General features: G+C 45.5%; 1 protein-coding gene and 1 long non-coding RNA gene across 2 annotated transcripts; both read left to right on the forward strand.

The window, feature by feature from the left end:
* Nucleotides 1-1,021: 1,021 nt before the first annotated feature.
* Nucleotides 1,022-12,915, forward strand: CFAP20 (cilia and flagella associated protein 20). The gene is made up of 6 exons (XM_010985708.3): nucleotides 1,022-1,365; nucleotides 9,813-9,892; nucleotides 10,618-10,729; nucleotides 11,340-11,528; nucleotides 11,879-11,989; nucleotides 12,477-12,915. The coding sequence occupies exons 1-6, from the start codon at nucleotides 1,282-1,284 to the stop codon at nucleotides 12,480-12,482; spliced, it is 582 nt and encodes a 193-aa protein (XP_010984010.1). The 5' UTR covers nucleotides 1,022-1,281; the 3' UTR covers nucleotides 12,483-12,915.
* A 195-nt stretch (nucleotides 12,916-13,110) lies between these two features.
* LOC135322035 (uncharacterized) lies at nucleotides 13,111-18,719 on the forward strand. Its single transcript, XR_010382291.1, has 3 exons — nucleotides 13,111-13,924; nucleotides 14,038-14,192; nucleotides 16,310-18,719. It is a non-coding gene; the product is annotated as an uncharacterized LOC135322035 (long non-coding RNA).
* Nucleotides 18,720-25,656: the final 6,937 nt, after the last annotated feature.

A 25,656-nucleotide genomic window follows, 5' to 3' on the forward strand; every position in this document is an offset into this window, starting at 1 on the left:
GTTCACTTTTGTGTTATACATTCTATGGGTTTGGACAAATGTATAGTGACATGTATCCATCATTATGTTACCATTCAGAATATTTTCACTGCCCCCAAATCCTCTGTGCTCTAGCTATTCATCTTTCCTCACCCACAACCCCTGGCTTAAGCACTGATCTTTTTATTTCTCCATGACTTTTCCAGCATTAGGTATTTCTTCCACACCTGAAATATCGTAGTTCATTTTGTGTCTTTTAGAAATGTTCTAGGAATTAATTGATTAAAAAAAAAAAAAAAGCTGTTGAGTCAACCAACCCAACCGTATTTTAATTGTATTAATTTCTCTTATCATAATGTTTAGGCTTTCTTGTTTTCTAATGTATTTAAGGCGAGAAATTTTCCTCAAACTATTGCTTTGACTGCATTCCACAAATTAAGCTATTTGGTGCAGTCACAGCAATCCTATTAATAATTAAAACAATGATGAAAATGATGCAAATAAGGTGCATTCATAGCGATTCTGTTAATAATTGAATCAATGATGCAAATTTAGTGTTCAGGGCACAGTTAGTGTGCAGTACTGGTTAGCTGCTTTAACCTTATCCTGTACTGTCCAAAAAGCATTTATTTATTATTCGCAGGACACCAGATAAGCACTTGCTTATCCAAGCCACCTTCCGTCCCTTTCCGCACGTTTCTTTCACTCTTGTAACTCCTCCTAGCTCCGTAGGGGATGGGGCCCGGTTTTCACGCCCTTTGACCCCACCCTCCAGGTTCCCATGACACCACGCAGGTACTAATAAGACGTTCTATAATCCTCTGTCTCCTTCCGCTTTCTAAAAGCAGCGCTCAGAGATTACGATGGGAAAATAGTTCCTTTGCTACCTAGTTCTTTCCATGAGGAGGCGGGACTAGGGCGGGGCTTAAGGGCGGAAGGAACAGGAAGTCTGTGATCCCTGTGGCGGGATTGGGTCCTGCGCTCTAGGGGGGGCGGGCTCAAGTGGGCGGAGGGATCCATCTCAAGCGGCGGGCGGCTCGCCGCCACCATTTAAGGAGGGGAGAGCGCCGCGGTTGGCGGTTGCTGTGGTTTCTGTGCTGAGGTGGGTTAGTTCTTCTGGGACCTGAAGCTCACAGACGTGGCGTCTCCCTTTCAATTTCGGCTGTCGGTGGCTGCTGATACAGAGTTCGGGAACTCAGCGTCCCTTTTGCGGACCAGAGCCAGCCCCCTGTTTTGCCTTCGCCACTTGGTGCCCAAATCTAGGTTGGCTCCGGCGCGGCTGAGGAGAAGGCCGGCGGCAAGATGTTCAAAAACACGTTCCAAAGCGGCTTCCTCTCCATCCTCTACAGCATAGGCAGCAAGCCCCTGCAGATCTGGGACAAAAAGGTCAGTGGCTGGGGGCGGCGGCGGGTGGGGTTCGGGGGCTGGGCCCGGAGTGGCGGGTAGTTGTGTCGAGTTGGGGCTCTGGGGGAGGCCAGGCGGTCGCTGCTGTGCCGTCCCCAGCCTGTCGTGACTGAGGCGCGAGATGGGGGCGTCAGGTGTAAGCAGCTGGGGTGCGTGTAGGGTGGGCGTGGCTGGGGTTCAAATGTCCTGCGGCCGTGGTGTGGTTAGAACTGTGGTCCCTCGGCGCATACTTGACCTGGGCCGTTAGGTTACTTGGCCTCGGTTTTCCCATCCAAATGGTGGGGTTGATAGTGCCCGTCTCATAGCATGAAAAGCGCACCTTCACGTGAGGTTGCTTTGGGGACGTGCAGATGAAAGGATTGCTGTTAACTGATTTCACAAATATTTACTGATACCCTGCGTTGTGCCAGGCACTGTACTGGGCACTAGACACAGAGCCTTTGTTCCAGGCCCCCTTATAAAGGCACAGCCAGAACTCAGTTATGTTTGGGTTCATTCATTTGCTCCCTTCCTCCCACTGATCCCAAAGAAGCCAGAATTAGATGACCTTTGGCACCATCTCCACACTCACTGTGACTTGGGGTCTGTACTCTGTCTTCAGTGGCTGACTTCTCCCTCAGGAAAATTGCAAGATGGTGATAGTCTTGCCTGGGTTAACAAGCTCAAAGCCACGTACGAACCTCATCATCTTTATTAAGGCATCCACTGGATGATACTTTCACTGACTCCAGGAGATGGTAACCTTGCCTACTTTCTTGGAGATGTTGATTAGGGGACATGTGTGTCTAGCAATCTGAGTTGGTCTGCATTTTATTACATTGATATTTCCTTTTTCATGCAAATTCCCATTCAATCATCTGAATTTTTTTTTAAATGTAAGTTAATATAAGGCACTCTGCTGTGGAAGATAGATGATTTAGGATATAACCCTAGTACTACCCTCCTCCTGGGAAAATACGGAGAGGTGGTTATGTTGAATGCTGTTTTTATAGAGGTGGATGTGGGATAATCTGAAAAAAGCAGTTTATTGGTAATGAGGCCAAGAAATTTGGATTTCATCTTTTTCATCTTCCCTTATCCACAGATAAAAGTTTTGGGCCATGTAGAGATTAGGCCTTTTCTGCCTGTCACCACTAGGGAAGTCTGCATTCTGAGAGCAGCTTTGGGGTGGTGTGTACACAATGTTATTTTTATAAGATAGTTGAAAGATCTGAATATAATGAGTTTGGCCTTAAGCATATGTGAAAAATCTGACCAGCTCTCTTCTTTCAGTGATTCTATCCTCAAGCTAGAGATAATGACAAGAGTTACTCATTACATAGGAAAGCAGTTCCTTAATTGTTTTCCTATATAACTGAGCTTTTCAGTTCCATGGTTTTGTTCACATTGGAATAAAAAACATTGTAAACTCTGAAATTGTACCTCTACAAAGAGAACCCGGAATGAGCGTACCTGGGAGCTTTGTAAGGATGATGGCTTTTCAGCCGTGGCTTGACTTAGTTATGGACTGTCAGAAGGGATGGAGAGAGTGGATTGTGCCTAGTTGAACTTGGAATTATAAAAAAACTGTCAATATGAGGCAATTGAGATAGAGAATGGACTTGATCTAGGAGGAGAGGTTTTCAGAGCAGGTGAGTGAATTTACCAACACTGAAAGAATGAATTCTAGTGCAGGGAGGCCTCAGCATTTCTATTAAGTGAAACTTTTATTAGAGTTGCCCCATTTTATCCTTTCTGGGCTTGATCTTCTGAAATGTGTTTTATTTTTCAAATGCAGCTTTTTGACTAGTCAACATGTTTACACATGGAATATAAAAGCAAAGTAACCATGGTGCACTGTGTCCCTTAACAACACCACTAGAGGTCGGATGGTAACTTAATGACATAAACACGTGTGAAAACATTGCTAGATCGACTGGCAGAATTACATGGAGTGAATTAAGCAGGCATTTTGGCAAAGAGAACCTTTAGAAGAACACTCATTTTAAGCAAAATTCTTATAGTAGTAAAAAAATGAATTACATGTTTCTACTCTTCTTCTTAGACTAGATTGAAAAATGTAATTTTCCCCCCCTTGAGGCAGAAGAAGGAAAGGGAGGAAAAAAGGGATAGTTTGGGGCCAGATCCGTAGGCTGTGGTGTGTATGTGCTATTTCTCGACTATGTTATAAAGTCTTCAGAAAGTGCTGGGAATCCAGTTCAGTCAGGGAAACACTGGGAATTGAAATTCTTATCACAGATTTATTGAGCAACAGCTAAGGGACAGGCATTGTGTAGATCTGAGGAGATACAGAGTTGGAGAAGACATTTTTCCTGCTCCCATGGAATAAGGCCAACTTATAATAAGGGCAGAGTTTGATGAAGGGAGGGAAGGACTGTCCACATTTGTCTGGAAATGATCCTGCCCTCTGCTAGTAGGTACGTATTGGCTATAAGTGTCTATTTTTAGTCATTACATATTTTGATTTCACAAAGCTGTACTATTTGTCTTCCTGAGTTTATGGAGAGAGAATTTCTGTAATTTGTTTACTATGAAGAACAATCTTGGCAAAATTAGATTTGGCTTCTGTTTAGACTCTGTCTCCTTATGAATATGAGGAGTGAATGCCATATTCACAATACCAGTGAATTTACAAACTGCAGTTTTGTGAGTGTGGCTACATTTGCAACACTTGCATTTATCTGACACTCTGAAGTACTCCGTTCCTCCTCCCATCTCATCCATCTAATCTCAGCTTAAACATAATTTCACTGGCAACTTAAGTTAGGTCTCCTCTGTGCTCCTGTGGCGCTTTATACCACACTGTATGGCAGCTGCTCATTTAATGTACACCCCCACTAGACTACAGGTTCCTTGAGGGGAAGAATAGTATCTTACCTTGAAACCCCAGTGCTGGAGTGTGATCAGACACCTTGGATTTGCATACTGGCTCTGTCATATGTCCTGTGCTGTGCAACCTTGGGCAAGTACTTAACTACTCAGTTTTCTAATTTTGAAATAATGCCACTTCCTTTTCATGGTTATGGAAATTAAATGAAGATGTATATAAAATGCTTAGCAACAGTTGTGGCATACAGTATTATTAAATAGGGCAGGGACCTGAGGCATTTGGTCAAGAGTAAGTGAGAAATTTACAATTAAGCTTGATTATCAGATGTGTAGGAATAGGAAGTACAGTAAAACCAGACATCTGAAATTAAAATAATTTAGTCATTGTACCATGGCTTTCCCAGTCCAAAACCTCAACAGGGCTCTAAGGCCACGTAGCCTGTGGTCTAGTGCCTCTTAGCTAGTTCTCCAGGCCTGCCTCCCTCTTAGCAGTGACCTTCTCCTGAACTGAGAGAAGTCTGCTTTCTGTCAGCTTCAGGCTTTTCTACTTGTGGATCCCTCTGCTGGGACCCAGTCCTCCCCTTTTTCACCCCTAGTCTCTGGGTCACAGCTCAGAGGCACTTTCTCAGGTTAAGTTAATTTAAATCCAGTTATAGAACCTCTGCTTCCTTCTCATCATACTGGTCATACTTGAAATTAGCTTCTCAAGGTCTTTATTCCTGACTGGACTGTAAGCTTCCTGATAGAGACCTTTGTAATTTTTCAGACCAAGAGCTTAGGAGAAATTAAGGGTTTCTTAATATTCCCTTAACTTCTGGGACCAGCAAATAATACATTATTAAAGGACTCTTATGTTTAATATAAACATTACTTCTGGTTTGTAAAGAAAATACCAGGAAGTTCTATTCCCACTTATGCCTGTGTAAAACATACAATTTTCAGTCTCTACTGATAATATCCTGAAAGTCTACTAGATGAGAATGTTAATTCATACAAGCTTGTCTATCTTTCTCTCCTCTCAACTTGTCTTTCTCTCAGCTGCTTCTGGTCCTCCCGCATTCCCAAATGAAATATTAGAAGCAGAATTTTTGTGGTTGTTGCTTGAAAATATTAGATTCCCATTCCCAGTTCATAATTTTAAAAATGAACAAAATCTCTCTCCAGAAAAAAAGTTTCCACACCCTAGCTTTTAATTAGCAAATCTTGGTACATGTTAAACTAATACAATTTCCAGTAGTAGAATTGAGAGCATTTGGACATGAAAGTACAAAAACTTTTCTTCAGATTGTCCCTGGGTCAATCTGAGGATATTCTTCATTATTCCGAATAATAGCTTTTACTACAATTGGGCAAAGGCATGGGTTTTAGTTACACTTGCCCTTTCAAGGCATTGTTAGGAAGAGAATAGTTAGTAATACACATAATTGTCCTCACTTTTAACTAAGGGGCTGTTTGTAAATGCCCAGAGTTGCCTGTCTGCTGAAGGATAGTCCCTGTTAAGTGTCACAAAGGGAGAGAAGCCTTTGATCCATTGGAGCCTGCAAGGTCCAGGCCTTGAGTCAGAGCTATGCCCAGCTCTCCCCACAGAGGTCTCCCTCTGCCTGTTCTCTGACTTAGAGCCCAGCCCTAGCCCAGAGCTGAAGTGGACAGCTCTAATGGCTTAATGTAAATTGGAACATGTGTCCTTAAGACTAGCATGCCAGATGGCTGAGGGCTCAACTGTCTGCCAGGATAAGTGGGTGGGGCCAGAAAAATGAAAGATTGGAGTAGGGAATGGATGCAATTCATGTGTTATTTTTAAAGTGCTTAACGAAATATAGAGCATTGGCCAGCTTCCTCCCTATCCTAGTAGTATTTTTCCCTCCTTGGCTTGACCCTCCTCCCTGGGGCTTGCATTGAATAAAAAGAAAAAAAAAAAAACAAAAACACAACCCAGCGTTCTTTATTAGTTGCCCCAGCAACCATGGAAAGCCCAGGAGAGTGATCGTAAGAAGGGCTTGAAGTTTCCCTTCTTGCTGTCTGCAGAGTCTGAGAACCATTCTGATTGTTAATTGCCAGTAGTCTGGGTTCTGAAGCTTCTAAAGAACCTCCAGCTCATTGTTGGAGTTGGCAGTGGGGAGAAGAAAGAGGAGGACCTTATGAAATTAAAAAATACAAGATTGACTTATTTTTTGGAGGAATAAAACACTCATAGGCCACACTGCAGGAATGTGTTGTGAAATAAAAAGAATTAACAACTCTAGAACAATTGGCACTTTATAATTTAGAGAGGGAAGTAAAATACAACCTACTTCCACCATGAGCAATGAATGCTGACCAGTTCATTTTATCTTCATTTCAAAGCCAGGCCTGCATATTGGCCTCTGAACTGGAAGGAACTAAGGAAAGGAAGTTGATGTTTCTTCTGAGGCCATGTATCTTGTTATACGTGTTTGTCAGAAGCTGGGCTGAGGAGGGGGTTGCTTCCTGGAAGACCTTTATAACTTAAGGCAGTGACAGCCAGATTGCCAAGGTGGGGCAGGGGTGAGAGGCCTTGCCCCAATTTGTCCACCTCCCTTTCCCCGTTGATCTTAGTTTTAGAGCCTAGAGAAAGATTTTGGGAGGCCTCCCATCCTCAAAGTGCTCATATTGCTGATTAATTTCACCCTCACCCCTGCTCCACTCTTTTTTTTCCATTCAATTTGTGTTTGCAGCCCTTTGAACTTAATAAAGAAGAAAAATCATAATTCACTAAGGAATCAGCTTAATATGATTTTAAAGCACTGGCAGCATGTGATATGAGACTACTTGCAGTTTTGTTCTTTGAGGACTGAACTTTCTCCTTGGCAAAGTTCTATTTAGCTTGTTCTCACCACCAGGCAGGTTAAAACTCTAGCAAGACTGATGGACAAGAAGGGACTGATGGACATCCCTTCAAAAAAGCTGCCTTTTCCCCCCTCTGGGTTTTCTTGTTTTATGGGCTGTGTTAATTAATTTGGTAAGAATTAAGTTTGAGTGTGGTTGTTGATGTGTTGTGAAAGACATTTTTCTCTTTAGAAGTTAACTGAAAATCCAACTAAAAAGTTAGTTTGCCTCTGTTTTGGCTTTCAGTCTGTTGTCTTCTGTGTACAGTGTAAGGCATTGTTTTCTTCTGTAAAGACCTAACTAGTCAAATTTACTGGAGCGATGTCATCTGCTGTAAACTTTGAGATGGGCAGAAGGCAAGTTTCCTAACACTTCTTCCCTTCCTGTGCAATGTGGATGGGTTTTCTGGAGCTGAGGGCAGCTTCCCATTCACTCTGGTCTGAGAGACCTGAGGGGATGTAAGATTTGAGGCCATGCTTTCAACATTGTTGGATAAATTGCAGTGTGTTGCCTTGGGCCCTAATTACTTCATCCTTTTAATTTAATCATCTGTTTGGTTTGTTGCATTCTGTGCCTTTTTAAGAATGAAGTTATAGAGAATAATTAGTGCTATGTTATAAAATTAGTGTTTGCATTTTGTTGGAATGCTGCCAGCTCTTATCAATGTGGCTGAGTCATATTATTTGGAAAAAATTTCTTGATGAATTCCTCCTTCACCAACAAGTTTGCCTGACTTTTCACAGCAGCTGTGGGCTAGCAAATAGAGGAGGAATATTGTCACTTTGGGAGCATTTATATGGGAAATGAGGTGGGCAGTGTTGGCATGTGCTATACAGATCCAAGCCTTTGTGCTCTTAATCTCCCTTGGAAAGAGGCCCAGAATTCAAAGCAGGAGGGCATTGGATGTTGCCAGCTTTGTTTGAGAAGCACATCAATGTGATGTTTGTGACTTGAGAATCCAGAAATGCTACATTGGCAGAGATCTGGGGCATTCTGTCTCTGACAGTGGGTACCAAAGGATGATTTGTGGGAAGGCATTCTTCATGCTGGCAACCTCAGTGGCTTTGTGATATACCCTAGGATCTCTGGCTTCCTATAATAGTCCATGGCGGATATGTTATCCAGGAATTAAAAAAAAAAATCCTCCTTGAATCTCTTCATATGTGCCAACTCTTAGGGTGACAAATCCAGAAGTCAGCAAATATTTGAATGCTTAGTTTATGCCTAGCAGAGTGCTAAGCATTGTAGAACATACAAATGTTGCTTAGCACTTGATCTGTGCCCTTGAGCTTATTTTTTGAGACGATAAGACTCACTTGCATCTTGCAGAAAAAAATGAGCAGTGATATCACATGTCACTTGGGGAACACCGAACACACCATGAGTGGATCAAATTCACAGTAACAGAGCTCACAAGACTGATATCTAAAGACAGAATACCATAATATTAATACTAATCTATGTTGAGCAATATGACTATCAGACTCAACACTGTTCTCTCCTTATATGTGAATCTAATGGAAAGCCAAGTGATGAATCATTGAATATGACAGCCCAAGGCAGCCATTTTTGCTATAACTAGAAAAAGACCACATGCTTGTCTTTCTGATGCATCTGGTTCTAAAGCTGATTGATCTTTTTTTCATATGTTAATACATTCAGCCCCAACAGTCCATCCCTGTCTCAGAAGTGCCTTTGCATGTCTCTGCTCTGTCCATATTAGGTGCTTGAGTGTAATGCTTGAAGATTGTGCTTTCTTAAATATTTTTTGAGATGAGGAATCCATATTGAATATTGATTGCTCTCCATCATGTACTTCCTACATATGCAGCAAACAATATAAAACAATGTAGGATGAAGGGCTAAATTATGTAGTCTAGGCTACATGAGCCAGAAAAACAAATCAGAGAAGAGAGGTCAGTGTGGGCTGAAAATGCTAAAGAAGGCTTCTGTGTGTGGCACAGATGGGACTTGAATTCATATTTGAAGAACTAGAAACTTAGGGAAAATAAGATAAGGAAGCATGAAGTGTAGGAGTAAACCTGGGGGTGTAATACTTTCATTTTTTAGTTGCCACCCTCCCTCTCAGTGACACTCTGCCTTTGACCTTTCTCACCAAAGACGTGTATGAAGCAGTATGGGGCAGTGGAAAGCCTGCTTGTTAATCCTACCTCTTTTACTTAGGATCTGTCCTTGCACTTCCCAAGTGTCCATGCCCACATCTGTAAAGTGGAAACAACACCAACTATCTTGTGACTTTTGTTAAGTGTTAGGATTGAGACTGTTGTTGCTAGGAAAGTTCCTAGTGCATAGTAGACACCTGGTAAATGTTAGCTGAATCTAGATTAAGTTCATTTCCTTGGTAAGAAATTTGTCCTGATTTATAGATTGCCAAGTTACCTGCAATTCCTGTGGTGGTTGATTGGGCTCTATACAGAGGTAACAGCATGGCTTACTTATATTCAAGCTTCAACATACCATGTTCCAAACTTCTGTGTTATGTGCCTTGAGCTACTATGCTTTTCTTTAAATAGTCCCATTCAGAAAAATATGTGAAAATGAATATATGTATATATATTCATGACTGGGACATTGTGCTATACACCAGAGAGTGACACATTGTAATTGACTGTACTTCAATTAAATAGATAAATTTTAAAAATAAATAAATAAATAGTCCCATTCAGCCTTCAAAATCATAACAAAGTTATGGCCAAATATTTCAGTACTAACCAGTTTAATTTTCTTCCTTGTAGGTGCGGAATGGCCACATCAAAAGAATCACTGATAATGACATCCAGTCCCTGGTACTAGAGATTGAAGGAACAAATGTCAGGTAGATTGTCACTCTGTTCCCCAGAGACATTGTATACCAGGAGGCAATACGTCCTAGAGGTGAATAGCATGGACTGCAGAGTCAAAGTAAGACTGCCTGGTGTGGCTTGAGCTCTGCTACTTAGCACTCACCTTGGGCAAGTTACTTAATCCCCTAGGCTTCAGTTTACTCATCTATAAAACAGGGATAATAAAGGTACATCTTCCTTATAGAGTTATTGTGAAGATTAAATAAGTGAATGTGTGTAAAACACTTAAAACCTGCCTAATCCATAGTAAGTACTGTGTAAGCCTCAGTTATTATTATTAATATTTATCCAAAGTGTGTTAGTATGGAGGTGGGGGTGTTGCAGTAACCATCCAGTGGGTGGCCAGTGTAGTTTTCAGTGCCAGGGTGGTCTTAGTTTTGGTTTTCTATCATTTGATAGTTTCTAAAAGACCAGAATTGAATCTTCTCTCACTGGAAGAACTTCATCAGATCCACTGGTCTGGCTTTGTTTTTCAGATGTTCTATTGTTGATGTCTAGTGCCATGTTAAGCTTTTGTTTCAGAGTCCAGCATTTTAAAAACACTAGCTTAGCTTAAGGGTTGAGGGATCATTAGATGACATATCTGGGTCTTTTAGATCTGCCTTCCAGTTTATCCTCTTGGACTGAGTATTATTGCTGTGCATACCACAAAGAAAAAGACAAGTAGTGTGTTTCCTGGTGTTTCTTCTTTCTACAGCACCACGTATATCACATGTCCTGCAGACCCAAAGAAAACACTGGGAATTAAACTTCCCTTCCTTGTCATGATTATCAAAAACCTGAAGAAATATTTTACCTTTGAAGTACAGGTAAGCGTACGCACATGAATCTCCATACTCTTGGCTGTACCAAAGAGGTATCTTGTGAATTTATAGGGAAAAAAATGGCCCTAGGAAAGTATTACTAATTTTTGTATGTATTCTTTCCTGCCTCTGCTGTACACTTGATGTAATCATCATTATTATGACATAATTTTGGTATTAGTAATCAAAATTTAATGCCAAGTTTTAAAAGAAGCAGTAAGCATCTCATCTAATCAATAGCTACAAGAAAATCTAACCAATAGCTATAAGATTTCAAAGCTTGAGGGTTAGAGGAGTGTTTGTTTGGAAAGTAACTAATATGGGGCTATTGTTCATCTCTAGTCTAGCATTCTTCATTTTTCAAAGGGAAGAATGTTTATGGAATCATTCTATGGTCTGAGGGCCTGACGGATGTGTTATATGTCATAAGCAGCTGCTGTTGTCTTGGCAGACAAGATAAACTAGCTACTTCCGGGCCATCTGCATCCAATGTGACCTGTCTCTGATCTGTTTATTCTCCCTTGAGTCTCAGCCTTGGGAAACCAAGCTGTGGGAGTTTCAGGTTGTTTGCTTCTTCCAAGATGGAATTACTGTGATTCTTCTCTGCATATCATAGGTACTAGATGATAAGAATGTGCGTCGGCGGTTTCGGGCAAGTAACTACCAGAGCACCACCCGAGTCAAACCCTTCATCTGTACCATGCCCATGAGGCTGGATGACGGCTGGAACCAGATTCAGTTCAACCTGTCGGACTTTACTCGGCGGGCGTATGGCACAAATTACATTGAGACCCTGAGGGTGCAGGTACTGGCTCCTTTCCCAGATGGAGCTCCAAATGGGAGAGGGGGCTATGCTCTGCTTATCACTGACTTGTGGCCCATGTGACAGAACAGTGTGGGTTTCTGGCTAAAGTTCCCAAGTCACTGTCTAGGGGGCTTTGACCTCAGAGAGGCCCGGGACCTATTCAGGAATCTGCTCAGATGCAGTGGGAGAATATAGCAAGCAAAATCTCCCTCGTATGAGAATCTACCCCTAGGCCAAGCTGAGAAGGTGCAAAGAGATGAGGCTTTGACAGCACCGTGACAGGGCCCGAGGAGAATCAGGAAAAGAGGAAAGACAATCATATTTTGCCTCTTACTGTCTTACATTCACAGATCCATGCAAACTGTCGCATCCGACGGGTTTACTTCTCAGACAGACTCTACTCAGAAGACGAACTGCCAGCAGAGTTCAAACTGTATCTCCCAGTTCAGAACAAGGCAAAGGTAAGCCAGCCTTCCTCAGAGGAAGGCTAGACAGTGAAGTTGGAGAAGCTGTGTCCCTGGAAAGTGTTCTGTTCTACGAGTTCAACTGTTGATGTGGAGTATGGAGTACCTTCACATCATAAGATCTTAGGTCTTCTTCCACCACCAGCACTGACTCAGGAATGATCCTGTGAATGTTCTGTTACTACTGTCTCACCTCCAGAAGGTGGTCCTGACCCTTCTGGGGGGCATCCTGCTGCTTCCTGTTCATAGGCTTTCCTTGAAGAATACCTTCCATCTGAACCTCTTACATTAGCCCCAACTTACTGTCAGCCGATCCGTCCTCTCTGACACAAGGGTGGGTGCTTATGTGCCTGCCCACTGTGACATGTATGCATCTCCCTACAGTCCAGTGACCCCTCAGGTTTCACCAGAGGAAGGGGGTCAGTGGCACTGACCATCTATTTTCTAACAACTTAGACTAATGACTTTTTTTTTTTCTCTCCAGCAATAACTGGGCTGCAACTCAAGGGATAGACCCTGGACTTGACTCTTAGTTTAAAAAGGAAACTATCTGGAGGACAATGCAAAAAACAAATATTTATATTAGTTCACTGTGCTGCGGTTCTTTTATCTACTACTTGGCGTCCCTTGTCGTGGACACCAGTGACCATGTTGAAATGCCCTAATTGCATTGTAAGTACAGTGAGGAATAAGCCGTCCTTTGATACGCGAATGTTGGAGTTTATCTTGCTGCCTGCCTCAGTGTGTGGGGAGATACATTTACCACGAGTTTACGGAATTAAAGATGTCCCATAAGGCGATTTCAGACCAATATTTCTTCCTACAGTTTGTTCTTTGTTTTATATATTACCTAAATATATGTATATACTGTGTAATACTCATAATCCAGAAATGAATAAAATGTTATATTCTTGGTTTGTAAATTTGTTCTTAGTTTGTGTCTTTTTTAATGGTGACATTTCTCTTTCTTTGTGATGTGAAATTAGAATTCTTTCCAAAGAACATCCCATACATTCATGCTGTGAAACAGCTTGCAGTAAGCACTTAATGTGTTAGATCTGTACATACTGATTTGGAATCAACTTCCAAGATAAACTAAATAAAAGGAAACACGCATAGTGTCCAGTGGAATCATCTTACTCCAAGTGCAGCTTTAGACAAAATGGCATGTATTCCAGATTGTCCTTACACACCTCAGGAAGGTGTCATGTTGGAGACCTATGTGCTCTTTTATAATAGTCGGCACATCTCGTGTTGCTTAGCATTGGAACAGATCACAATTTCCCTATTTGAACTCCAGATGAAGTACTTGCCTTGGATTTAGGGACTTACAGGAAAAATGTTTCTTTAAACACTGGACTGTTTAAAGAACAGAACTGAAACCTCACACCGCTCTGCCTGCTCGCACTTATTCTGGGGCATGTGCTTGGTTAGCAGAATGACGTGGGCACAAATATTAGAATTTACAAAAGTTAAATGCTTACGTGTGATACAACTCTACCGTACGTAATATTTTTTGGGGGAAACAATTTTAGGGCAGAGAAGAGCATATGTAGATGATCTCATGTGACACGTAAGAACTATACAGTGATTACATCTGGAGAGAATGGTTTTATCATTTGTATACTTTTTTGTATTATAAAAATGTTTCTTTGAAAGGTAATGTTTTTTAAATAGTAATATTTATGTAATAAAAATTTCAAAGTCAGAAAAGAACAAAAGGCCATCCTGGATACTATGCTCTTCCCGACACTCCCTCTGGATTTGGTTTTGTCCCACAGGATGAGGCTGGAATTGTGGGCACTGGCAATTTTGACTTTGATTAGAGGTAGAAACAGCGCTGAATTCCTTGTTACCACTGCTGCCTCCTGAGAAGTTAAATGGCAAGGAGCTCTGTTGTCCCACGTCCTTATCCTCCAGAGTGCACTCTGGGTAAGCACGACAGAATTTCTGAGGAGCGCAGGGCTGCAGGAGGTGTCGGGTGGAGGGAAAGTTGCTCCACTGCTGACTTCCGTGACTCACTGAGTTCTCATTTCACCTCACAGCTGTCGAGTGCCTGACACTTAGGTGGGCTCAGTCAGGGCTACTCTGCCTTCCTCTTCCTGCTAACAACCGGACTGGAGCCGCCTTCACCACAGACGCTGCCCCTCTCCTTGGAGAGTCACCATCGTTCAGTGTCGCAGAACACCCATCAGCCCAGGTGACAGCCTGCTCTCTCAAAGCCAGTGCAGTCTCATCTGAATGTTGTCCTGCTTCTCCATCCTTAAACACACTAGCATTCCTGTTGTCAGACTCCATGTGCCTGTCTACCGAGCTTTTACAGAGGGTTACAGAGGAATCCTCAGAGATGGGTGGGGGTGGGATGGTCAGTCAGGGACTTCAACAGAGCTGCTTGTCTCTGGCTGCTGTGTAGAGAAATCTTCCCTCCAATCTGGAGTCTGTTGTGGGATGAAAGATGCTTTTGTGGAGGCGAGAAAACCCGGTTAACTTTTCATCTCTCTTTGGTGCCAGGACATCAGTGGCGTGCTCCTGGAAGTCCAGAGAAATACAGTAATGCACTCTCCTCCACACAGAGCCCCTTTCACCCCAAGGCACTTGTCAGACTATGTATGGGGATTACCTCACCACCCTCTTTAGGGTGGAAGGCGGCAGCTGTTGACTTCCCAGATGCTTCACATATCCATCCGAGAGGAAGTGAGGGGGCGTTGAGGGTGCTGGGATGTATTATCTAAGCTGGACCCAGGCCAATGTGAACTGTGGCACCAATGACTGCATGGCCTCTGCCCTCAGCTCTCTAGCTCACCAGGAAGATGACGACTAATTATGAGGTCAAGGGAAGGAGGAAGGAAAGGACAAGCTGCAGGGCCTGGAGGCCTCCTCCATGGAGCTGGGGCCAGAGTGACCTTAGATTGAGGAAATTGGAGCAAGCAGAGTCACGTCACCCGGCTCCTTGGAAGTCACGGTGTGTTTTAGGAGTTGCCTTCCAAACAAGAGTGTTAGTTAATTGGCATGAAATTAAGGGGACAGGTATGTGACCATTCCCAACAGGGCCCATCTTGAGGGAGACCAGATCCACTATGTCCCTTATTTGCCACTGGCCCATTGACTGCTTCCCCTGTAGCCAGACAGCAAGACCAACTGTGCCAGTCCAGCCCCTTCCTGGGTCATTTCTCCACGAAGCAAGTATGCCAGAAAACAACCCCCAAGCTGATTTCCCTAGCACATCAGCAGCTTTGGCCAAAAGCCTCAAGTCTCAAGAATTCATTGGAAAAGATCTTGGAGCTCTTGGTGTCCGAGCCCTCTCTTCCTCCATTTTACTAATGAGAACACTGTAGTCCAGAGAGACTCGGGCTGGCTCCTCTAATCGTGGCAGGGGTGGAATGAGGACCTGGATCACCTGATGGGAGTCATATGCCATCCCTGTCCTCCCTTGTGCTGGCATCTCCCTGCTTCCTGTGTGGCTATGTCCTCTGTGTAACGGCATTGACAGGTCAGATAACGTTTGCCTAGAAGGGTGGGCTAGACTTGGCTACTCAAGAGAGCTTGAGGGCCAGACTCAGGGCTTGCCTGGTTCGTACATTCGTGGTTGCACATTAGCTGAACTTTAAGGCCTGAGGCTGAGGGTAAAAAGCTATGGGGCAAAGGTTTGTGTTTAATAGATCACAAAAGTTAACATAGGCTAATGGGAAATTCAGACTGTACAAAGAATATATAGTAAGATGAAGTCCCTGTTCCCATCCCTGACTGAAAGTATTTGAATGGGCCAAGCCAAGTTTTAACTACTTTACTTGTATTTGTTTCACTGAATTATCACAACATTGAAACAGGAACTATTATTCTCATTTTACTGATGAGAAAACTAAGGCATAGAGATTAATGTGCCCAAGCTCATGCAGTGATACCTCTGGTGGTGGAAGCACGTTTCAAACTCAGGCTGTTTAACCCCTGTACTGGGTTCTTAAATAACTTGACTTCTTTAACCCACTGCTTCCTCCTCAACAAAATTAGCCTCAGGATAAAAAAAAAAAAGTGAAGCTTACCTCCGAGCTGGGCTGGAAGACTGTCCATCTACGAACAATAAATTAGATCAATTATGTTAGCGTCACAGTGGAACACCACAAAGCATTCAAAAGGGGCACATTACAGCTAAGTGCAACAAAAGAGGAAAATCACACAAAATGCAGAGTGAAAACAGCAAGGCACATTTCTGTACCATTTTTAAATAAGTCAAACAATATATTGTTCAGGATGCATTTATAAACAACAGTCTATAAAGTAATCCCCCCTTATCTGCAGTTTCACTTTTCCTGATTTCAGTTATCTGCGGCCAACTGCAGTCCAAAAATTTTAAGTGGAAAATTCCAGAAATAAACAATTCGTAAGTTTTAAATTCTGCGACAATCTGAGTAGCATGATGAAATCTCATGCTGTTGCACCTGGGATCCCCAGCCATCAACATCGTTTGCTCAGCCATCGACGTTGTCACGGCTCAGTGGTTCAGCATCAGCCAAAGCAGATGAGCCTCCTCCTCCTGACAGACCAGGTCAGTGGTAGCCTAATGCTACGTCCCCACACCCGTGTCATTCACCTCACTTCATCACGTAGGCATTTTACCACCTCATGGCCCAAGAAGGGTGAGTATGGTACCATGAGATATTTTGAGAGAGACCACATTCACATCACTTTCATTACAGTATATTGTTATAATTGTTCTATTTTATTATTAGTTATTGTTGTTAATCTCTTATTGTGCCTGATATATAAATTATACTTTACCATAGGCATGTTACGTATCAGAGAAAACGTATTATATTTAGGGTTTGGTACTATCTGTGATTTCAGGCATCAATTGGGAGTCTTGGAATGGATCCCCCTTGGGGACTATTCTGGTGACAGGCAGAGGGTTGAGTATCTCAAAACTCAGGAGAGTTCTTTACCTAGAGGAGGCAGAGGTAGAGGGGTGGGGACACAAGGGATGGGAGAGGCACTTAAGCTGGCTTCCAAGGACCACCAATGCCTTATTTCCTAACCTGAGCAGTATTCACCCATAGATTTTTGTCTCATTACTATTTGAATTACACCCTATTGAATATATTCTTCTGATTATATTTCTCAATTTTCAAAAAAAAAAGTTAAATTTGGATTACTTAGCCCTGACATATTAAAATGCAGGCTCTTGGGGCCCAGCTCATTAAAATGCAGATTCTCTTTCAGGAGATCTAAATCTGGCCCAGAAATCTGTGTGTTAGCATCTTCCCCTGGTGAATTCTGGTGTTTCTGTCGCTTGAAGCTGCTCCAAGTTGGAGCGAGCAAGAGTTGATGTGATACCTCTTGAGTGAAGAGAGGCCAGATGCCAGGAGAGGAGGGTATAGAGCAACCCACCCTGGCACATCTGCAGACTGCAACTCCCCTACCCCCCAAAACCTAAAGGTTCCCTTTATACAAAATTCTAGGGTGTAACTTACATCTCTATACCTTTTTTGTAACCTGTAATGCAAATCACGAGTGCTTCTGGGCTGCAATAGAGGCCCTCCAAATTGTAAATCCATGAGCCATTGAACATCTGGATGGAGCATGAGCCTTGGAAAAATTGTGCCTCTTGGTATCCATGGTGTCTGAAGCAAAGCAAAACAGTGTGCACGGGGTGGGATATGGAAACACATTGGGCAGAACCCCTTATTAAAGGGTGTAAAATGTCACTGGGAGCCTCTGCTGTTTTATTGCATGAGGGTAATAAATATTAATAAGGGCCTTCATGAGTTCTCTCATCACATGGTTTTCCCCCAATGCTTTTTACCATAAAGTCTTCAGTTGTGAATCCTCCTGTTATTTGGGAGAGAATACAGCAAAATCAGGAAATACAGTAGAATCAGTCCACAAACACACACCAGCCTTTGGGTTCCAAGTCACCCTCAAAGCTGTCTCCCCTCATGTTCACTTGAAGCCTAAACCATCTTTCCAAGCCTGGGACCTCTCTTCTTGGTGCTGGGCACTGACCTGAGCCAACATGTCAGAGTCCTGGTGACTCTCAGGAGCCTCCGACTATCAGAAGTGGGGAAAGCTTAGCTCTCTCCCCTCCTAGCTGGCTACCACATGGTGTGCTATGAAAGCAAGTCTCAGACCACAAGTACAAAACTGACCAGTGAGCATACGATTCATGCCGTCTGTTCCTAAAGCTCAGCGGAATGTCTGTTTGCTCTCTTGATGCACTTCCGTGGGGCATGTGAGGATGTGTGGACAGTAGGATTGTACTGAGGAAACAGAATCACATGGGGATCCTCTGGTAAGTATGTGCGGTTTGGAGGAGGGATGAGATGCAGGTCCTATCTGAGTTCCAGACTAAAACATTCTGAAGGGCTTAGATGGCTGGGCTTGCCAAATTCTTATGCCCCATTTTAATGGGGACAGAGGTGCCTATATGTAATGTTTCTGGCCAGTCACATATTTTGGACTTGACTCATTTCACCAAAGGAAAGTTATTTCTAATATTTCTATACTAACGGGGAATAGAAATTCACTCCCAGGGCTTGTGCTGCCTTTAAACATGTGCTGGCAGAGGAGTGGAGGAGGGGAAGGACCCTCTATACCCAATGCACCACACCAGACCTTTAAAAATAGATGGAAAACTGTGCTAATATGATAACCACTGGCCACCTGTGTCTATTTAAATTAAGTTTTAATTAATTTAAGATAAACTAAAAACTCAGTTCTGTCATACTAGCCACATTTCAAGTACTCTACAGATACATGTGGCTAATGGCTACCGTATTGGACAGTGTAGATATAGGAAATTTTGATTGGACAATGCTGTTTTAAATGCTTGCATTAAACAACGTAAAACATCACCACTACCAAAAAATGTTCAATGTAATATAATCACTTCCTTAAAAATGAATCTGAGCAGACTTCCCAAATGTTACTGTGTATAGGAATCATCTAGGGATTTTGTTAAAATGCAAGTTCTGATTCAGCAGATCTGGTGTGAGGCCCTAGATTTTGCATTTCTAGTAAGCTCACATGTTGTGCTAATGCTGCTGGTCCATGGATCACCCTTTGAGCTGCAAGGATTGTAGGATTAGTTAAAAACACTCAGGGTGAATTTTAGGTGATGAGCTTCGGGAATGGGATGCAAGTTCAAAATTGAATGATGAGTGATGAGCATCATCTTTGTCCCTGACCTTGGTCACTGTGTAACCTCATTCAGACATGATCTCTCAAGTCTATAAATTTCAGGCTTGTTGTAAATGTGAGGCCCAGCCCAATGGCTAGAATGATAGGCCCAGAAGTCAGGGACAGCTCCACTGCCCTCCTCCACGTTAGGGCCACTTGAGGCTAGAAAGCCCTATCTCCCTGAGGATAGAGGGGACCTGCCATGACAGATGCCTGGGACAACTTTGCGTAGAAAGGTGAACTGGATTTTTCATCTCAGCCTCCCTTTTATTTCTTGTCTTTTTTCAAATGTAAAACCAGAAAAGTACAAAGTATCCATTCCCGCCACCCAAAATTACCATTGTTACAATTTTTCACGTATTGCTTCCAATGTTTCCACCCGCGTTACAGCCTGTTAATTTGGCGGCCTCCAGTGAATGCTGCCTCCTAGGATTCGCATCTGGTGTAGTGCTGGCCTGCCACTTGCTGTAACTACAGAATGTGGCAAAGGTGATGCTGTGCCAGTTCTGAACCAAAGCCTTAAGGAAGCCCAGAAGTTTCTGCCTTTTAGCTGTTGGAAGCTCTTGGCTACTTTGTTGGAGTGATACTGTCAGACAGCCCCAAGGAGAAGCATGTGGAGGAGAAGCATGGCCTCAGCTTCCAGCTGAAGGAGCTGTGCAGGGAGCCACCAGCTAGACCAGCCATAGAGATGCCCAGAATGTTCAGCCAAGATGGAAGAATCAGGAGCAAATAAAATGGTGGTTGTTTTAAGCCGGAAGTTTTGGGGTGGCTCCCTAGGTAGCAACAGATTACCAAACCCTACGTGACGCAGGTAATAGCATACCCAGTTACCAAGGAGCTAAGAGTAGTCAAAATCATGAAATGAGAAAGTGTGTGGTTGCCAGGGGAGTTACTGTTTCAGTTTACAAGATGAAAAGACTTACGGAGATGGATGGTTGCACAACAGTATGAATGTATTTAATACCACAAAAGAGTATGCTTAAAAATGGTTAAGATGGTAAATTTTGTGTTATGTGTATTTTGCTACAGTAAAAAGAAACAAAGCAAAGAAAAAAAGCACACCCAGCTCCACCATCTTAGTACCTCCCTCCCTGCGCTGCCCCCTCTCCTCAGACCCCTCATGCCTTTAGACAAGGGGAGGAAAGGATATGTTAGTGGGTAGAAAAAGCAGGAATATTTATTTACTCACACATATCTCATCTCAGTTACAAAAAGGATATGAAGTGATTTACCAAGAAGACATGTCAGATTTTCTTAAACATTCAAAGGATGAGGTGGAAGGGGAAAGGCTGAGGGTGGGAGGGCAAAGTACCACCTGTCAGATGAAGGTATATTGACACACAAGCTCTCACCCTCGTGTTTGCTTAGGGAGGGACTGGCCTGAAAGTGTGGCCCTGAGAGCCCTTGTGACCAAGATCTGCAGGGAGAAAGCAACAATCCATGATCCAGCAGGCTGCCTCAGGAGAGGAACACAGGGACGAGAGGGTGTCTGCAGAGTGAGGAGGAGCTGCAGCTGGGAGTAGGGGCGAAGTGGACTCCGAGTGGCCCCAGGGAAGAATGGCATGAGCACAGAGGAGCCGTCCAGAGAGAGGCAGCAGCCCCAAAGGTAGTGGGAAAACGTGCACTGAGGCGCCACAGCCCTGCTTGGGAACTCAGCTCAGAGCTCTTCCAGGGTCCTCCCCCACCAGCCCAGTCATGCCTCCCCTTGTCCTTTGGCTGCGCTGGCCCTGGGTGAGGGGTTCCTGCTCAGAGTGAGGCCTGTCCAGTTCAGTTCAGTTCTGGGGTCCAAGAGAGCCTCCATCTCCTCCGGCTGAGGGTGGCTCTGCCCTCTCACTGTCACCCTCACAGGGTCAGTTCCCGTGAGAAGTACCGTTTGAGATGGTGTGTAATCAGGTAAAAGATGTAACTTCCAGTCTTTGAGTTTTGTTAGAGGTGTGGGGGTATCAAGGAAGGCTCTTTGCAGGAGGGCTTTGCAGTGTCCAGGAGGTGTGGACACCAGGCCATAGGAGAAAGGGCAATCCAGGCAGAGGGAACAGCAGGAGCAAAGGTGCAGAAGTGGGAACTCCAGCTTCCTGCTATAATAAGAGCATATAGTTCCTTTACGTCTGACTTTCAAGCAGCCACCTCAGGCTTGGGGCCCAATTCTGGCCACAGGTTGGGTGCTGTGCTTGGGGAGGCAACTATCTTCCGACTTCCTTCTTCAACACCTGCTCCTGGGGAAGAGGACTTTATTTCAGGGGGAAAGGATGCTGGGGTGGGGCAGGCTCCTCACTCCATGTCCACTGCCCCGGGCTTCAGTTCTGTGGGTGGGGGTTCTCTGGTTCCATTCCCCACGCCTAATCCCTTGCAGCTGTTGTCCTCCCCAGGAAAGGCAGTTGTGTTGGAGGGAAGGGAAACAGTTATTTTGAGTTGGTCACTGGCTTCTGACCAGGAGAGGTGGATGGCCGTGTGGGCCTGGCAGTGGGGTAGGCGAGTAGGACCAGAGCCAGGCCTAATTGGGAGGGAAGCCTGCACGATTAGAGGGGGTGTTGGAGAGGAGGACATGGTCCTCATCGAGATGGGAGCTGTAGAGGAGGGTGATGGACCAGGGAGGAAACAGGCCCCACATGGGGGATGCAGAAAACTGAGCTGGTGTCCTGAGTGTAGTCTGGATTAGCTGGAGGGGGTGGTGGAAGTGGACACAGCCTCCCCAAATTGGCCCCTGTGTCATAGAAGCTCCCTGTGACCAAGACTGGGGCTGTGGGGATGGGGGGAGGTCTCTTATTGAATGAGCTGCCTGTAAGGGACTGGACTGGCTGGTCACAGTCCCCACCTCTTCCAGGCAGGCCTTTCCCAGCACCTCCCTCCCAGCAGAAAGCAAGTTTGACAGAGACCAGATTCTCTGGAACATCTGCCCTTCCTGTCTGTGGGGTCATTGTAGGGCAATGAGATGAATGGATATGCCTAAAAAGCCAAGTGGCCAGTGGTTAAGCCCTTCCCTGTGGGGCATGCCAGCGTGGGCTTGAATCCCGGCTCTCCTGCTTACCAGCCCTGTGAGCTCAGGGCATACAGTTCACCTCCCTGAGCCTTCCCATTTTATAGAAACAGGAATTACAACAGTGACATGCACTTTATAGGGCTGTGGTGGGGATTCACTGAGAGAATGAATGGGCTGTGCTTAGGCCAGGACCCAGCACTGGGTGGGTGTTGTCATGGTGACAGTTATTGTCCTCAATGCATCATCTTCATGAGTATCATCATTGTTGGCCTTCCTCTTGGGCCCTGGCCTGGGTGTGTCCACCTGCATGGAGGTGCTTCATGGAGAGGAAAAAGGAAGAAATTTTCAGGGAGGAAGATGGAGGCTCCCAGAAATGTGGGGAGGAGAGAGGAGCACACTGGGCTGTGCACCTGAGAGGACACATCTGTTTTCTTACCTGCTGTATCCCAGCACCTAGGTGATGCCCAGCACAGGTTTGGTGCTCAGAGCAAATATTTTGAATGAATAAACAAATGAATTTTTTAGTGAATCATCAGCTGTCTGGGATGTGGGACCCTGGGTTCCTGACTGAAGGTGATTGGATGATGAATTCTTGGGCTGGTCAGTGACCCAGGACATGGCCATCAGGTCCTTCTGTCTGGAATTTGAACAGGGAAAAAGAGAAGGGGGCAGTTAGCAGTAGGGGCTCAGGAAGCAGAAGTGAGAAATAGGCCCAATAGAGCAGGCTGGAGTCGGCTTTTCCAAGAGGGAGGCAGCCCTTGGGGAGACAGTGGTACCTCCTACCTCTCCCAGGCATCCCTCCATCTCCCCAGCCACCTTAAGTGGCCAGAGGAGGGAAGATGGAGCGGGAGGAGGGCCATGCTCCCTGGGGCCTGCCCCCCATCCTAGAAACCCTCCACCATAAGGAGCTCATTCCCATTGTTCACAAGCCCCCTCACTGAGCAAATTGTTGAGCGCCTGCTGTGTATTAGCCATAGTGCTGGGACTGGGGCTGAACTACAGCCCTACAGAGTGGCTTCTACGATAGGTAGGAGTCCAGAGAAGGCCTCATAGCCCCAGATGCATGGGGACATGAGGAGAGGGAGCACTTTTTGGAAGAAGACATGTCTACTGTTAAGAGCTGAGGGAAAGGTACAGGTTGGATGGGCAAAAGAAAGGGGAAATGACTTTCCAGGCAGAAGGAACATCAGGGGCAAAGACTGGAGAGAGCCTGGCTGGTGTGAGGAACTGCAAGGAGTTCCATGCGTCTGGGGTTGGGGTGGTGAGTGATGGGATGAAAGGGCACACTCAGTGGGGTCTCCACTCTGGGGTCAGAGCCTGCCTGTGCCAGAGCATCCAACCCATCACCATGAGGGACAGCTGCACTTGAGCGACTTGTCCTTGGAGCAGAGCCAAGTGCCAGGCCTGGGGCCAGAAAGAGCTGGGCCCTGTCCCCAGCTCTGCCGCTGCTGGCTATGTGACCCCAGGCAGCTCACTGCTCCTTCCTGAGATGATTTCCCCCTCTGCACAGTGAAGGGCCTAGCTTGCTCTCCCCTAAGACCCTGTCCCTGCCTCAGAGAGGCCTTGGGGGACACTGTGGGCTGGTTGGGGGTGGGGTGGTAGGATGGAGAGGGACTTGAAGGCAGTTTGGAGGGGTTAGGCAGCTCCACGTTTGGTCTTTATAAGGAAGCCCCTTTTCCAGGGACCACTGTCAGCATCACTCCAGGTCCTTGGATGAGGCTTGGAAAGACAGATTCCAATGGCTCCTGGCCTGAGTGGCTTTTCTCTTCCCTGGGGAGACCATCCCCACCCACAGAGCAGGCCCCAGGCCCCCTGGTCCTCCACTCCCCGCTGGGCCCAGGCTGCCTGGATTTTCAGGGATGGCTGACTCATGGCTTTGGCAGCTCTAAGCTCAGTCTTTTCCTCCAGCTGGGGGCCAAGGGGGACCAGGACTTTCTCTGAAGTCCTTTCCACCCCTAGCTTCCTGCCAGCCTCAAGCCTTTGGAGAGGGCTCTGTAGCTTTACAGTCTGGTCCAGGGAGCCCTTTCTGCACATTCTCACCTGTGCTCCTCCCCGATGCACCTATTGAGCAGGTGTTAACTGCCCCACTTTACAGGAATGGGGAGGTGGCAGGGGTGCTAAATTTCCAGAGGGAGTAGGAGCCCTGCCGTATAATATACAGCTGGGCAGTGTCAGACCTGCAGAGGTCAGGTGTAGGGGAGGGGTGGAGCTTCTCCCCTGTACTAACGGGGATGGAGCTCTGCCTGAGGACCTGGCATTGGGCCCTGGTTAGGGAGGACCTGTAAGGGAGGGATCGGGCCACCTGAACATTCCCTGAAGGCTGAGCCTTTCTCTCCTTGGGGTCCTGCCAGGTAGAATGCCCGGTGTGTGAGGGTGGCTGTCTCAGGGAGATAGGGAGCCCATGGGTTAAAGGCATGGCTTTGAGGGTCAGATAGCCTTGAATCTGAATCCCAGTTCTACTTCTTTCTCATCACATAGCTTGAGAAAGATCCTTCAGTTCCCAGATGGAGAACCTTGTGCCTCCCTCTTAGGATAGGAGGAAGGGGATATGAAATGACCTATATGTTCATTCAAACAAATATTGAGTGCCTATTTTGTGTGTTAGGCTCAGGGACATGAGGCAATGGGACATAAATGAAAAATGAACATTTCAGCTGGGGAGACTGACAAAAAAACCACAGATATAACAAATGACACTGTAGGCTGGAAGGTGAGATGGTGTGATGAGAGGAAGTAGAGCCAGGAGGGGAGGGGGGAGGTGACAGAGTGGGCAACTTTGAGGTGATGAACAGTGCAGACACAGGGAATGGTGTCCTAGGTAGAAGGAGCAGCATTGCAAAGTGCCTGTTTGGGCTGTGCAAGTGACTCAAGAAGCAGTGAAAGCAGAGTGGGAGAGGGGTAGAGTAGGTGAGAATGTGGGCAGTGAGGTGAGGGGGCTGCCCTCTGCAGCTGTGAAAGGTCAGGGCCAGTGTGGACACAGGACGTGACAACTCTAACCCCACTTCCTCATGCTGCAGTTTGAGTGTCTCCTTTCTCCTCTCCTGCCATCACATGGCCTCTTCCTCAGGTCCTTTGGCCCAGAGGCCTCCACAAGTATGGCCTATGACCCTCTTCCCTGCAGGGCGGAGCTGCCCCCATCCCCCAGCTGCCTGCCTCTGCCTCCTATTTGGGGAGGGCGCTGTGTCTGCTCTGGCTGTCTCAGGGAGCATCACAAAGGCTCCTTTCACCAGAGGGCATTGTAGGGGGACTGGGAGGAGACACGGTGCCCTCCTGCCTGTGGGCATAAAGACCCCCTTTCTCTTCTGCCGCGGCAGCCCTCTCTCAACTGGCGGGCAAAGGGATGGCGTGCAGGGAGATTCTTGTCCTTCCTTTTAAAGTATGGGTGAGACTGGGGCCAGGCCAGACAATGGTGGTGATTTACAGTCTGCTGGGCTGCGGGGCTGCCTGCTAGGGTGGCAATGACCAGCCAGGAGTGCCTGGTGCAGGGAGCCCTGCACGCTGGGTCGGGGCAGGGTGT

The sequence above is a fragment of the Camelus dromedarius genome, chromosome 9 (assembly GCF_036321535.1).
Source record: "Camelus dromedarius isolate mCamDro1 chromosome 9, mCamDro1.pat, whole genome shotgun sequence".
NCBI classification, from domain to species: domain Eukaryota; kingdom Metazoa; phylum Chordata; class Mammalia; order Artiodactyla; family Camelidae; genus Camelus; species Camelus dromedarius.

What these genes read in the sequence shown, in the direction of transcription:
- CFAP20 (XM_010985708.3), top strand. Translation starts at nt 1,282, where the DNA reads ATGTTCAAAAACACGTTCCAAAGCGGCTTCCTCTCCATCCTCTACAGC. An exon ending in ATTTTACCTTTGAAGTACAG is followed by an intron (nt 10,730 to 11,339) that starts GTAAGCGTACGC and finishes TGCATATCATAG; the next exon opens with GTACTAGATGATAAGAATGT. An exon ending in TTGAGACCCTGAGGGTGCAG is followed by an intron (nt 11,529 to 11,878) that starts GTACTGGCTCCT and finishes TTACATTCACAG; the next exon opens with ATCCATGCAAACTGTCGCAT.